The following is a 14,358-nucleotide window of genomic DNA, read 5'->3' on the forward strand; positions in this document are numbered from 1 at the left end:
TTAATAGCAGTTAAGTGTTCCAACTGAAGCTGAGGATGGGGGATGTGAAAAGTGTCTACATGTGTGTGAAGTATGGTGCATGAGTGGGCCTAATTCCCTCATTTTATCAGCAGTGACAGAGAAGCATTTAATGTGCATATCTTCTCCCACCTTCTGCCTGTAACTTCCAAGGTATTTGATGGTTAAAAACCTTCAAAAAAAAAACAAACAAAAACACCCTGAAGTTTAATATGACACAAAACAAAAAAACTGATTCCTTGTACTGTGATGAAATCCAGTTTTAATCCATTCATGAAGGAAGTTGCTAGGGCACCTAAGGCTTGGCTGTTTTTTCTCACGTGAAAGTTGAGGTCTTCCAAAAAACAGCCTGGGGAACAGTCACTTTATTTGTACTCATAAATACATATAAATAGACATTAGACATCTCTGTCTTCTAGCAGTGGCAACTACGCAAGTCTACTAACCAAAAGGCAAGAAGCATGTGGACTGCGCATATGTGTGCGTGTGTGTATGTGTGAGCTTGTGTGCGTGTGTTGCCTTAGAAATGGGTAATCTTCTCTAATGCCATGTTGGTGTAGCTTTTGTCCTTGGGATCATAGCCTGGAAGATGGACCAGGCTTTCTTGCTTAAGTCCATTCTGTAAGACCGATTCGTCCCCTTGTTTCCAGGTGTTGCCGTTCTCAAGGTTTTCCTGAGGAAAATGGAAAGACACTTATTAGTGAGATAGTCTTGACGTATTCCAAATCAAACTGAGGGGATCTTGCTTAGGCTTCCTCCTTGGAAAAAAATGATATACAGAGTGAAATCAGTACAAATAGCTCTGACCTAAGGTACTTCCTAATTGATAACTTTGATGACTCAATCCATATAGGTATTATTTGTAATGATAATAAAAACAGAAAGAAAAATTTAGTGAACATTTACAATATATCTTGTGTTGTGTGAAGTGTATGTTTCTCTCATTTAGTAGTGTTTCTTCCTAAGGACAGGTTAACCTGTGCTTCAGATGGTGGTGGCCCCTTTTGTCCTGTAAACAGCAAGACCTCTTGATCGGAACAGGGGTACCTGTACTCAGACTCCCCTGGAGGCTGCTCTGCGTTATTCTTTGGCAAATAAGCCCAAGAGTAACATACTAAGTGTTCCCTCCCACTCTCACCTCAGCCTTGGGGACAGAAGCTGCCTGCATCAATAGGATTTATCATTTCTTCCAGGAAATTCTTGCCCAGGAAGATAAGTCTGAGAACCAGTAAATAACTTGATTCTTTCCTTCTAGAACTGTTTCAAAATCCATTTATCCAAATAATACACTGCCCAACCAGCCACCTTCCCATTCTGAGCCCATCAAGATGGCACTCTCCTTACTGCAACAAGGATTAAACTCAGCTTTACTTCATAGACATGTTATTCTGGCATGGGGGTGGGGGGGTAGACGAGCATCCGACAACTTAGGTGATGTGACGTGGGTGAGGAGCCCTCTACTAGAGAGTGAAATATCTGAGGCTGAAAGAATGACAATAAGCCCTAACTAAAAAGAAAAAACAGTCTTACATTCCTGCCCTTAATCAGGCTGAGAGGACAGACATGGATAAGACCAGCTGCAAACCTAATGGAAACATTCCTTCTCCTGAGGTCCCACGGTTGTCAAAGCCACAATAAGTGAGGGATTTTCGCTCTCATACCAGTGCTTCCCAGACAGCTTTGTCTTCATTCCGACTGCCCTTAGGCCCCTCTCAGTCCTTCAGTGACAAAATTTGTATCCATCTTCCCTCTTGTCACTGGTAACATTCCCTGGCTCCTCTGGAGTGCCCCCGCCCCTGCCTGCGCTGTGCCAAGTTAGGAAGTCCACTTTGGTCTGACCACAGGCTGTTCCCGGAGGTCTCTGGCTGATGTGACCTTACCAGTCCTTGAACAGCATCTCTAGCCCCTCCTGGCCCACTCACAGTCCTCAGGGGGATAAGGAGAGCTGGGGCTTATGTGCACCTGCTGCTCCTCTACCTAAGAAGTTGCCCCAATAAATCTTACTTTCTATTTACACCCCACAGAGGTAGAGAAGCTTGTTTCTAGGTCACTCTGTATGGTTTCCCCCTAGTTCTCGGATGAAAGCTGAAGTTCAGAGAGGTCAAATAAATTACCCAAGGAAGGTAAGACATGGCCTGGGGATTGAACCCAAGGCTGCCTGACTCTAAGCACACACTTCTCACCTTATTCTAGACAGGGCCCCTATTTCTTTCCTTGTCTAGTATTCATTTTTATATGTTTCCTAGAATTCACACTCACAGGGCCTAAAGGGAACTTTGGAAATTGATGACTTACAATGCCAACAATTCAGCCCAAAGGCACATTTACCTGTCAGCATAGTTACTTGCTTCGAAGCTCATTAGCTGAGGTCATGAAGTTGACACCCATGTTCTTTCAGGTTCTTGCACTCACTGCCTTCCCTCCCTGCACCCACCCTTGCAAATGGTTTAAATGGGCAAGAAGAGAATCCTTTTGGGCCAGGGCATATTTTTCAGAAGCTCACACATCGGCTCACCTGCTCTGTCCCACTGTCATGCTGAACTCCACACCAGCACAGAGTTTTGTATTTCTTAGACCAAAAACAAAATAGATTGCAAACCGGTCTAATTAGCAGTGGTTGGATATCCTGGCCGCTTTGGTGACCTATAAGCAAAAGGACAGATAGATTAGGTGGTTGCGTGCTTCCAGGACTTCCCTTAAGGATTTCGGCATTGTCAGCTGGAGAAGTAGGTCACTTCTTAACATAAGGGGGAAAACAAGACTGACTGGTTAACAGACAGAAATGCGTAACTGCTCACTGGATGTAGGGCAGTTGGTTTCTAAACATCCACAAACTGTCAGGGCAGTCAAGCTCACAGCCATAGAGTTCAATAGATAGAGAGAATATATTTATTTTTAAATATTGATTATGGAAAGCTCTACTAGTCCCCTTTGTAGGCCAACAGAGGGGATAGCAGGAATTACATAATTTCTTTTTTCAGGAAAGCTCTCAGTTTTCAACCGAATGAGGTATATTAGAGGTCATCAGAGTCAATATTGGTAAAATTAGGAAGATTATTTGTACCGTTTCTTCTTCCTTCCAATCCAGCATCCTGAACAGGCAATCAATCCCTCATGTTCCCTGCAGCTCCTCCAGACTCTTCTGACCCCTCCTTCCCAATCATTAAGACACACCTGTTCAATGTCCATCCCTTCAATCCTGCTGTGGAACAAGAGTCTCTGGCCAGCAAAGCCTAAGCTATTATTTACTGTCTAGCTCTGGACGTAAAAAGTTTGCTGACCTCTCTGTTAGATCTTTGATCCTCTCAGAGAAATTTTCTAGATTGTATCAAATTGCCAGGAATCATGTGTATATATGGACAGTAAATATTTTACGCTTTGCTGGCCAGAGGGTCTTTGTTGCAACTACTCAACTCTACCTTTGCAGAGTGAAATCAGCCATGGGCAATAGTAAATGAATGGGCGTGACTATATTTCTTTAAAACTTTATTTATAAAAACAAGTAGCGGGCCAGATTTGGCTTTAGTTTGCTGACCCTGACCTAAGAGGTAAAGTTAATGAATTGATAACTAATGAATTATATCTAAGACCTGCAGCCCTATGATAGTTGAGGTAAACAAATGGCAAGATCCAGATGAGTGCAAACTGCTGCACATGGGAAAACAGGACAGCATGGATCTACGCACAGTGGCCTTGTAGTGTGATGTTCTTGACACTGGATAAACCAACAAGGGTATTAGTTCTTGATTTGGGAAATGGTATTTTCATTTCACATGGTTAAAGGAATGAAAGGAAATAACTTTTAGCTGCCCCGTAGAATTTTACCAGTAGTAACGAAGACTTTAAAGTATATCTTGGGTCAAATCACCTTTCAGCAGCTGATGCAGAGAATGACTCATAATATAAACTATTTGAAGGTGTTAATTAACAGAGATGTAACTATATTTATCAATATGTATGAGTAACCTAAATAGCGTATCTTTGAACTGCTAAATTATCCAGAAGAGGCAGAATTGAAATCATCACCCATTAAGATCAAGCAAGACAAATAGCAAGACCAAGATAAAATAGGACACAAAATGAGCAGGCCCACAAAAAGTCTCTGGTCTTCCCTGTTGACCCTCTCCTACAAACATTTAGACATTTTTAAGACATTTTCAAAGTGACCAGACCAAAACGTGTCAAGTTAGCACTAGGGCCTCATTCGGAAGACAGGTGCCATGGAGGCAAGAGTCTCCAGAGGCAAGGATCAATACTCTTTCCAAAGATTTGGTGGAGTGGCACAATTAGACTCTGACAAAGTGCTCCCTTTTCATCTTAAGGATATTTCACTATGACTTTTTCTACATTTGTAGAAAAAGAAAATGTAGGGATTAACACCAGGACAGTTATTCATGCTCAAGATGGCAAAAAATTTTCAATATGTGCAATCAACACAAGAACATGTCAATTCTGACATGCATCTGGAAAATATCTAGACTGGCAAGCCACAGGATTTAGTAGTTTAGAAATTACTAAATTTTAGGATTTCCTACTTTGGAACCAGGTGGCTAAAACTTTGGCTGTCTTCTAAAGTTGACGGGTCACTTGACTGATAGGCACAGGTGTATCCCACCAGCATCAAGGAAGCCCCCACAGCTGTTGGGGCAGACTCTAAACACAATGTACAGACAACCTTTCATCTGAATCCATTTATATAAAGAAAAATACTTGGGAAGTTGTAACTAAATGAATGGCTGGGGTTACAAAATTCGTTCTATTCCTTTTCACACTCAAGATTGGCTTAAATTTATGTGAATAGCTGGTGATGTCATGCCCAGAGTACTAGGGCATTGGAGCTTACACATAGCATTTCCAGTCACCAGAAATGTTGCCATCCAGATTATATGAGTAGAAATCTTGACTTCCCATTGCCGATGGGGCTTATGGGTATGTAATGGTAGTGGAAAAGTGGAATATCTTAATATTTTATTCAGCTAAAATATATGCTCCAAGGAGGCAAAGTTGCACGATTACAGTGGCTCTGTTCTACCCCATCCTCCCCCACCAACCCCTCATGGGCTTTGGCATAAAAAGGACGTTGAACCAACAGAGGGACTATGACTCAAAGTACAGATAGTAAACAGCGGTACCAAAAATGGCTGACAGTGAAGGTGCTCACTGTAGAGAGCTCCATGACCCTGGAGGTTTGGCCTCCAAAGGACAACATTTGCAAGAGGAACGGTAAGACTCTCCTCGGCTGATCCATTAGGTTCATAAAGGCTAGCCTCTGAGAGAGCAAGGTGGTTATGGGGAAAACTCCACTCTCTTACTGAGATGAAGGGGGAAAAAAGCCACTCCTGATATTTAAACTTCCTTACTGATGGTTATGGCACAAAGGATTTTTCATACTCAGGCCTCTGGGGACCATGTGTCAAAATATCTCTTTTTCTCATAATATATGGGGTATATTTAAAAATGTGTCTCATATATATTATTAATCATACATAGAATAATCAGGGGGATGCTTTTGCATAACAATTCGGAGAGAGTAGATATCTCTCTCTGGGAAGAAGAGCTTTTTGTGGTGGACCCAAAATCACACCCGTAAGACAGCCCCCTACTCCAGCAATACATGGGACTAGCCCATGTCCTCCTTGGCCCGAAAGAGAGGAATCCACGTGAGCAACCTGTTAGGAAGCTGATGATGATTCCAGCAGCAATGCATCCCAGGCAGCCCACTGCACTGTAGTAGAGGTAGGAGAGCGAATACCAGGTCTCAGCGATTGCAGGTCTGTGAACGACAACAGCACATGTCACCAGTTTTGAGAGTTCTGAAGTTGTGATCCACAGTGACTTAAAGACTGCTGAGGGCTCATTTTATGCCCTGGCATCTCTCAAAAACTTAAAGTTTAACTTTTGCTATTTGACTATTTTTTAAACACTCAACTGTACACTGGTTGTGCTTTGTAGTCCACTCAATCCTCTTCATCACTGAAATACAAACATTGCTACTGAAGTACAATTGCAGTGAGGACCATGGCTTCCATTTCTTTGGTGTTATTTATTCTTCAGATAGTTATTAAGCCCATATTTGGTGCCAGAAATTGTGATAGACACTGCAGTTTAAAAGATGCGTAAGCCACCAAAGTCTAGATGTGGAGCCAACAATCATAAAATGGAGTGGTGATGCCTTAGTGGGACAGGAGCAAGGGATTCTGGGAGCATTCAGAAAGAGTACCAAACCCAGGCAGATGTGGGAGATGGTACCTCAGCTCATTCTTGAAGAACAGTTAGTAGTTAAGTAAAGAAGACAGTCAGGACCCTGATTTAGCATCCTAAAAAGAGGACAGAATAAAAATGGGCAGGGAGGAAGAAACAACATGGTGGGCCTGAGAACTATAAATAAGTTGATAGTGTTTGTCCGTAAGACTTCTGGAAGGGAATGACTCTAAACTAAATGAAACTCAGAGGCAAATGGAAGGAAGATAGTGGAGTGCTCATACACTGTATAGAAAGGACCACCTATTCGGGACCACAGCCCTATGCCGTGTTCTACCTACTCCGTCGCCCAGTGCAGCCCACAGTAGGTTCTCCACCTGCCATGCAAAGTCAAGGAGCTAACTAGCAAAGGAGTGCTCTGATTGTCTCTTTAAGAAAAGGAGGCACTGATAACTCTTCAGTTTCTGGGCAGCTTCAAACTGTTTGAATCTGGAGTGATGCAAATGGAGTCTACACGCAGATCTCCTGGGAGAGCCGTTAGAGTGTATCTCCTTTCTTAGTGGAGTGATGCTTTTGTTGCAATGTCAGTAATGTCCTATAAAGACACTGCTGATACTTAGCAAACAAGTTTGCTTAACTTTACATCATACGGAAAGCTGCCCACTTACAATAGGCAGGTGGCAAAAGATGTGACACAGATGATTACATTCTCTCAGGGCCAGCAACCTCCTATCAATGTGAGTGCTTTGATTTTACTTTTTAAATAGATGTCCTGGGAAGATGACTTACCTGCCATTTGAAAACATCCCCTCTTATTTAATGCTATGTTGGAATGCAAATGAAACTGTGCTAGAGGTTCCCTTTCCTAAGCTAACTGTACCCGCTACACTCAAGCACCTCTGCCCTGGGCTCAGAGTCACTATTTCAGGACTGTGTGACATCCTAGGTAATGAGAGGTCCTTTCTGCTTGCAAAGATGGGCTATGAGATGGGGGGTAAAGATGAGTCCTGCTTTCTAGGGAGGAAAAGAGAATGGAAGAAACTTGAATGTATTGACTGTTTCCTTCATGCAATTTTTCCTCATTTAATGAATGAAACACATTACGTGACCTCAAGGAGTTTATTGTCTAATGCAAAAGCGGGACAAAAGTGGAGGAGGGCAGAGCAAAGAACAACATAGTACACAGGGGTGAAGACCACGTCCAGGCTGCCTTAGGAGACAGCGGTGTCATCTTGTGGGCATTTTATGCAAAAGTGACTGTTGCTTGATGAAAGACCCAAAAGTAGGAAAGAGTGGGATGTGCCTAAGGCAAAACTGACAGAATCCAGATGAGAAGAAGGGGAAGGCAGGGCAGTAACACTGGAAACAGGGTGGTCTCAAGGCTTGGAAGACACTTCATTCCAGGAGAGAGTGTGTCCTTCCTTCTGTAGGCACATGGAGCGCTGAAGACATCTCAGCGCAGCTGTCATGAGTTCAGAAAGGTGCATCAGGAAAATGAACGTAGTGGCCGCTTGACAGGATGGATTAGAAGCGAAGAAACGGGAGGAAGGAGGGAACCTGATAGTGCAAGGAAGGTAGCCTCCTGTCCTGCAGCTGGTAATGATGAGACCAAGAATGTCAAGGATGACAATGGTAGTGGAGAGGAGAGGCTGTGCCAGGCCTGGAGAGATCTTCGGAATTGCAATTTGTCAAGTCATCTGGTAATTTTAAGAACATAGGACCCAGAGGAAATGGGCCAAGAACATGAAAGTGTTGATGAGAATCAGAAAAGTGCTGCCCAAAATTGAGATACTTTTCCACAAATCCTACATTTCTTAGATTTGTCCCTACACACAATTAGAGAATGCGCATTTATTAAAGCCAGGTACAGAGCTACTGGCTATATATGTCTACTCGTTTAATCCTCTCAAACACCCACTAAAGTATACACTATCACCTTCATTTTTCAGTCATGGACTCAGAGAATTCAAGAAATGACAAGTTAGTAACTGGGGTAAAGATACAGAGTGTATAAATGGGAAAAGCGAAATCCAAACCCAGTGCTTCTGATTTCAAAGGCCGTGGTCTTCTCCCCACACCATATCATCTCCTGTATTTTGGTATCTTAAATTACTTATCCCAGCCAGAAATAGAAAGGAAAACCCTTCATTAAAGCCTGTATAGTTTGATTTAGAAGCTGTAAGTTCACAGCACGCTTCTAACTCAATATGTCCAGTTTTTCTCCTCATTTCGTTGTTCGTAAACCTCTTCTACTCAGATCCTTTACTTTTTTTGAGGACACTGTTCCTCATGCCCATCCACCTATTTTCAGATCCTCCACTATTTTTTCTGTTTTGTGCTCATACCACCAATTACCCTCTGCCACGTTCCCTCCTGTCCACCGGAATGCAGAGGCATGGACAGCTGCAGAAAGCTGGGCCCGGGGCCTCTCTTCTATGCTGGGCACGGCCCAGAGCGATTCTCATAGGAGAGCAAGATAAATCTCGCCAGCTTATTGCTGCAGAATGCACTTCCTCTCACCCGGTTCCCCTCTCCCTGGGACTTCGCACCGTCTTTAAGGTCAGCATACCTGCTGGTTAGCGCTGGAGGAGACATCGGTTCCGTCTCGTTCAATGAGACACACTGGTCTGTTGATAAAGGCAAGGGCCACGTCTTGGAGGCTGGTGCAGGGTAAATGAAGGCCCCAATGGCCACCCAAAATGATAAGGTGATTCCTGACAGCAGCCCTCCTAGTGCACCCTTGACGAAGAGAAAGGAAAGTTAATTAGAGATTTGACCAAACCGTTGAAGGAATAATGAGATGAGGAGTCCTGTGCCTCAGAGCCTCTGACTTTCCACCCCAAATCTGGGCCACACTCGAAGCAGCCCACTCAGACCGCCTCCCTTCCCACTCCCACACTCAGCTTTACTTAGGACTAACGTGTTCCTTAAATGAAGACACGGGAGGGCTTTATAGTGGTCATTATATTTAGATTTCTGGGAGAAAATTTTTCTCTCTCCTTTAGACTTTTTTCTCTTATCACTTAAAAACTGTTGAAATCTCAAGTCCCAGTAGGAGAATTTCAGAAGTTCGGGTAGTCCTCAAATAATGGAGACAATGTGGTCATTTTTCATCGACAGCCGTTCTAAGCTATTAAATGGAAACGTTTACTCTTCTGACTCCCAAGCTTGGGGTTTTTGTTTGAGTCTAAATACTATCCAGTGTATCTACTACTCCCGTCATTTAAGGGTTATATTTCTTGACAAACAGTGAAGAGTCAATGAGTCATTTCTCCTGTAATGGAGACAGAACAGTGTAGCAGAGACCAGGACCACAGGAATAGGAAATCTGGATGCTCCTCAGCCTCTGCTAGGTAGCTGAGCCTTCTCTGTGAGAAAAACAGCTTGTTGTTTTCTCTATTTATTCAGAAAAAAACTTCCTCAATAACAGCACCACAATGTTTTGTTCGTTACTGTTTGGGGAAACTACAGCAATGCATGGGATTTGAATATGTGTGCCGCGGTCTAGACCAGGGGTCCAAAAACTTCTATTATAAACAGCCAGCTCATAAATATGCTAGGCTTTGTGGGCCGTACAGTGTCTGTCACAACTACTCAAGTCTGCCATTGTAGCACAGAAACAGCCATAGACAATACACAAACAAAGAAGAGTGGCTGTGTTCCAGTAAAACGTTATGGGCAGTGAAATGTGAATTTCACATAATATTCATGTGTTATGAAATATTCTTCTTGTGATTTTTTTTCCAACAATTTAAAAATGTCAAAACTGTTTTCAGCTTGCAAGCCATACCAAAAGCAATAATTTCACCTATCTTTTCTTTGCTTACACCTTGTATTCCTGGGCTTAAGAAACAGGAAATAAGAAAACAAATTAAAAAACTAATGTAGAACAAGGTGGTTTTCCTGACTAAATAGAAGGACCATAATCCACTAACATAGACAAAAAATTGATGTTTAGAATGTACTATGATGCTATGTAGCTAGTTGTTAGTATTTTGTGACTATGATGTTACTTTCCCTCATATTATTTCCCCAAGGACATAAGTGTCCTTGTCAACCTCAATATCAGAACAGGTCATTAAAACAAAGTGTCTCCTAGTAGCAGAGGAAGTACTACACGTCCCCAAATGCCCCTGTTTATCCCCTCTCTTCACCTAGCCCCACAAGATTGATCTAGAATAGAGGTCAATAAGGGTCAGGTAGCCACAGAGATCTAATTAGGTGTACCATGTGACTGCCTATAGCATATTAAAAAAATATGCACAGAGTCAGGTTTTCTGGAGTCTAAAGATTTTCTAAAAATACATGCATGTAAGTATATGGATGGCAATAAGTGAAAAACTGGCAATTTTGCTAGATTGAGAAAAGTATCATAGCTTAAATATTTTAAAAACTAGTATATTATTTTTCCAAATAATTGTTCATTTTTATTTATACTTACCACACAGTCATGCAACCAACATTTACTTAAAGATATGTGATTAGCTTGTCAGCCAACAAAACCAAGAAGATTCATATGTCAGAAGACACCAAGCTTGTCTGCTCTCCCCTTCCTAAATTAGTTCATTAACTTAGTTATGATTTTACATAACTAAATAGAGAAAAAAATGAAATTTACAATTTCTTTAAGTTTTCACAATTGTGTTTTAAATTAAACTATTTCTGAACTCAAATCTATTTTAAATTTCACTTTGTGGGCCTTTAATTTGGAGAAGAGAGTTTAAACCCCAAAGAGTCAGCTTTGATGCCCTGACACACAGTGTTTCTTGACCACCTCTTACTTTCCTTGCTTTCTGCTTCGAAAAAGCCTTCCCTGAAGTCAGAGAGAGGAGGGCTCGCGCTCTGTTGTGGAAAGAAGCTACAGTTTTTCTGTTAACAAGGACAAATGGCCTTTCCAAGGAGGAGTGAAAGGAGAGAGGAAACACCTGGGGCCCAGTCTTAACTGGGAGTCGTGAGAGAAGAGAAAGACTCTTACCTTCCAGTTCACGAAAGGGAACAGGATGCCCAGAGAGAACAAGCCCAACATGGGCCCCCCGCACATGCCGTGGATGCTGAGGGCAGCCTGTGGGGCACAGCAGATCAGATAAACACCTCCACTCCCCTGATCCCCTGGCCCACCTGGGACCAGCTCTCCCTTGGACCTGAGATAAAATTCAGTCCTAGTCCTGACTGTGTCACTCATTATATGGCTTCTGGAAATCATTTCTCCTTTTTGGGCTCCATTATAGGCATTTTGTAAAATAATAAAAACACCTGTACATAGAAACATGCATTTGTGTATGTGTGTGTGAGAGAGATATGGAAATGCCTTTGTCCAACTCCCTCAATTTCCAAAGAAGATAGAGCCGTAAAAACGGGATATGGAGCATCCAATGGCCTCCCCACCTTGTCCCAGCTTAATGCTTCAACATTGTTGAGGTGTTCTGGGTGGGATGACAGGAGTAGGGTAACAATTATTATCAAAATGATAGACTTGTTCAAACTAAGAACAGCTGATAAGCTGTGTAAGATATGAGACATAAATTATAGATATATTTATTTGGTACATAAACAAATCAATGAGTTCCAGTTTGAGGGAAAACTATATCAACCAAATCCAACTTACCTGTTACTGAGCCCAGCGAGTTGGCAAGGAGCTTTCATTAAACTAATAGCCTATCAACCTAGAGCCTTGTGCCATGGCCTTCCAAGAGTCTGGAGCATACACATGCACTGACATGCATGCAAGTAAGCATGTGCACACGTGCGTGCACACACACTCACACACACATAAAGCTACTCTGCAATGCAGCCATATCTAGAGCTATCAATGCAACTGGACGGCTCTTCGATCAAGGGGTTTAGATTATTCCAGATCTTATACATCTGAGATCTTATATATCTCATGTCTGTTGGGCACCACCTATGTGCCAGGTAATCAAGATGAACTTCCCAGGAACCCAAAGTAAATGACCTCATTTACTCCTCACCATTACCCTGTTTAGTAGGTATCACTAAGCAGATTTTATAGATAAGAAAATTGGAGTGACAGAAACATACTAAAGGCATAATTCCATTTAGAAAGTGGCAGACAAGAGATTCAAAATATTTAAACTAGTTTTTTTTGGATCTAAAACCCACATTTTGTCTCCTAAAGACCATCTTGAAAAAAACGAGTCAAAAGCACAGACCAAACCCATCATAATGGCCTGCATTTTTTGTTTAAGGAAAAACTGTTCTTGAAAAATTCCATCATTAATAGTCATAATATCTGGATTCTGATTTTGGCCTTGCCTCCATAACTGTGATCTGGAGAACCTTCTGTTATTAACGCAGATTCATTCTACTTCAGAGTCTTCTTTCTCTATGAAAAATTAAGAAATAGGACCAAGGGGCCTTCAAGTCCTCTCCAAGCTCTAAAGTAAGTTCTTTTTTCCAGAAAGATGAGCTGCAAAGCATTGTTATGATTGATTTCCAGGTTAACTTTTAGAGACGTCAATGCCACAAATAGTCTTTTGACAAGACAGTGGCAGACAGGACTAAAAGTGATACTTCTCTCCAATGTCGATGCTAATCTAATATTCTTGACATTCCCTCTGCTGATTGATAGCATGAATTCCTAGCTGCCATCGTTGCTGGATTTGAAAGCTAATTTACTAACAATTATACGGGGGAGTCAATAAGTCAGGAGAGTTGTTTATCTTCCCCTTTGGGGGAAGAAAATTTACAGTTTCTTGCAAAGTCATTAGCCAACATGCCTCCAGAAATAAAGGTCTTCATTTGATAGAGAGAAAGAAAAATCCAAGAGTTTCTTGATTTAAAAAATATGTATATCTGTAGTGTACAAAACAAATCTTCATTTTCTCTTTCTTTCTGTTGTTGTCGTTAAGCATGCCCAGTGGGAGGAAGACTCAAAGCTCACCCAGCAGCCTTCTCCTCCACGGCCAAATCTCATCTCAGCTCCTCCTGCAAGGACACGGCCACGGCTGATGACCTGTGTTTGGGGGTTGGAGGTGCCTGACTGAGGCTTAGCTTTCTCACGTGTCAAGTGAGGATCACAATCCCGGCTTCCTGGGGGCCTTATGAGTATTCAGTGTGGAATCCAAGAGAAAGCTCAGAACAGTGCCTGAGCGCTCTGGAGGACATAACAAGTGCCCCCCAAAGGGTTATCTACTATTATTATTACCTTATAATCATTGTTATTACCTAGAGGCATGCCATTTGATTGTTGGACTGTTTTGAGATTCGGAAAGCACCTTCTTAAGCTGAGATACGGATGTGCCTGAAAGTCATTACAGCCCTTAGTAGGACTAGCTGATAGTCATTAGAGAGCCGCCTGGAGAGAAGGGCCTCTCCCCAAGGGAGCTCTGCAAATCACTGGGCAACAGGCAACGGGAGCTCTGTGCGGCTATTCTCTGTCCCCCGCCCCATTCTCCTCCCACCCCACCCTGAACAGGCGGGTCTATGGTCACGTATTTACAGTGAAACAGGTGTCTTTACTGTGGGTCTTCCCAGAGCCTTCGCTATGCTCACGGGGGCTGTGGATTTCTGAGGGGCGAATGCAGGGGGCAGCACTTCCCCAAAGCCTACGCCTTTGGAAATTTTCACTCTTGGAACGTTACACAGGATGAGGGGCTCCAGATCCCACTTTGTAAAATCCTAAACTAAAACACTGAAAGAGGCTTTGTTTCAGGAGCTTAAGGCTGCCTGCCCCCAGGCCCACCGGCAAACACACGCCGTGAAGGTGGGTTGGCGTGGTGAACACAACGTTAAACTGGGCTCTAGCTTCAGACTGGGGAACCTGGTTTCGGTCTCCCCATATCTAAAACCTGCATGTGAATGTTGTTCCATTCGATTTAATGTAGCTGAGCCCTTCAGAAAATTAAATAGGGGAATTACGGTTGTCCTCCTGCCACCTGTCAAGTTCAGAGAACTGAGAGGCCATCTTAGAGACAAATACCTCTCCCAGGAAACACGAGATCAGAGTTTTCATTCCCTGCCTACCAGAATCTCCTGTACTGTGTGAACAGGGAGGCACACATTTTAACCAATCAAGAAGGTGGGCCCAGCATACCTGTTTGCATAAGGACAAGCAGATGAGAGCATCGGCCATAACTGCCTCCTCACCATGGCCCAGGTCTCACCCCAGACTGGGAGGAG

General features: G+C 42.7%; 1 protein-coding gene across 1 annotated transcript in view; it reads right to left on the bottom strand.

The window, feature by feature from the left end:
- Positions 1 to 263: 263 nt before the first annotated feature.
- Positions 264 to 14,358, bottom strand: part of SLC5A12 (solute carrier family 5 member 12) — a 48,015-nt gene continuing 33,920 nt past the window's right edge. The window contains exons 11-15 of the mRNA XM_014831454.3: positions 11,195 to 11,281; positions 8,789 to 8,958; positions 5,688 to 5,791; positions 2,534 to 2,661; positions 264 to 691 (exon numbers count right to left, since the gene is read on the bottom strand). Coding sequence (XP_014686940.1) covers positions 539 to 691; positions 2,534 to 2,661; positions 5,688 to 5,791; positions 8,789 to 8,958; positions 11,195 to 11,281 — 642 coding nt within the window. The 3' untranslated portion in view covers positions 264 to 538. The remainder of the gene's footprint in view (positions 692 to 2,533; positions 2,662 to 5,687; positions 5,792 to 8,788; positions 8,959 to 11,194; positions 11,282 to 14,358) is intronic.

This window comes from Equus asinus, chromosome 20 (genome assembly GCF_041296235.1).
Source record: "Equus asinus isolate D_3611 breed Donkey chromosome 20, EquAss-T2T_v2, whole genome shotgun sequence".
NCBI lineage: Eukaryota > Metazoa > Chordata > Mammalia > Perissodactyla > Equidae > Equus > Equus asinus.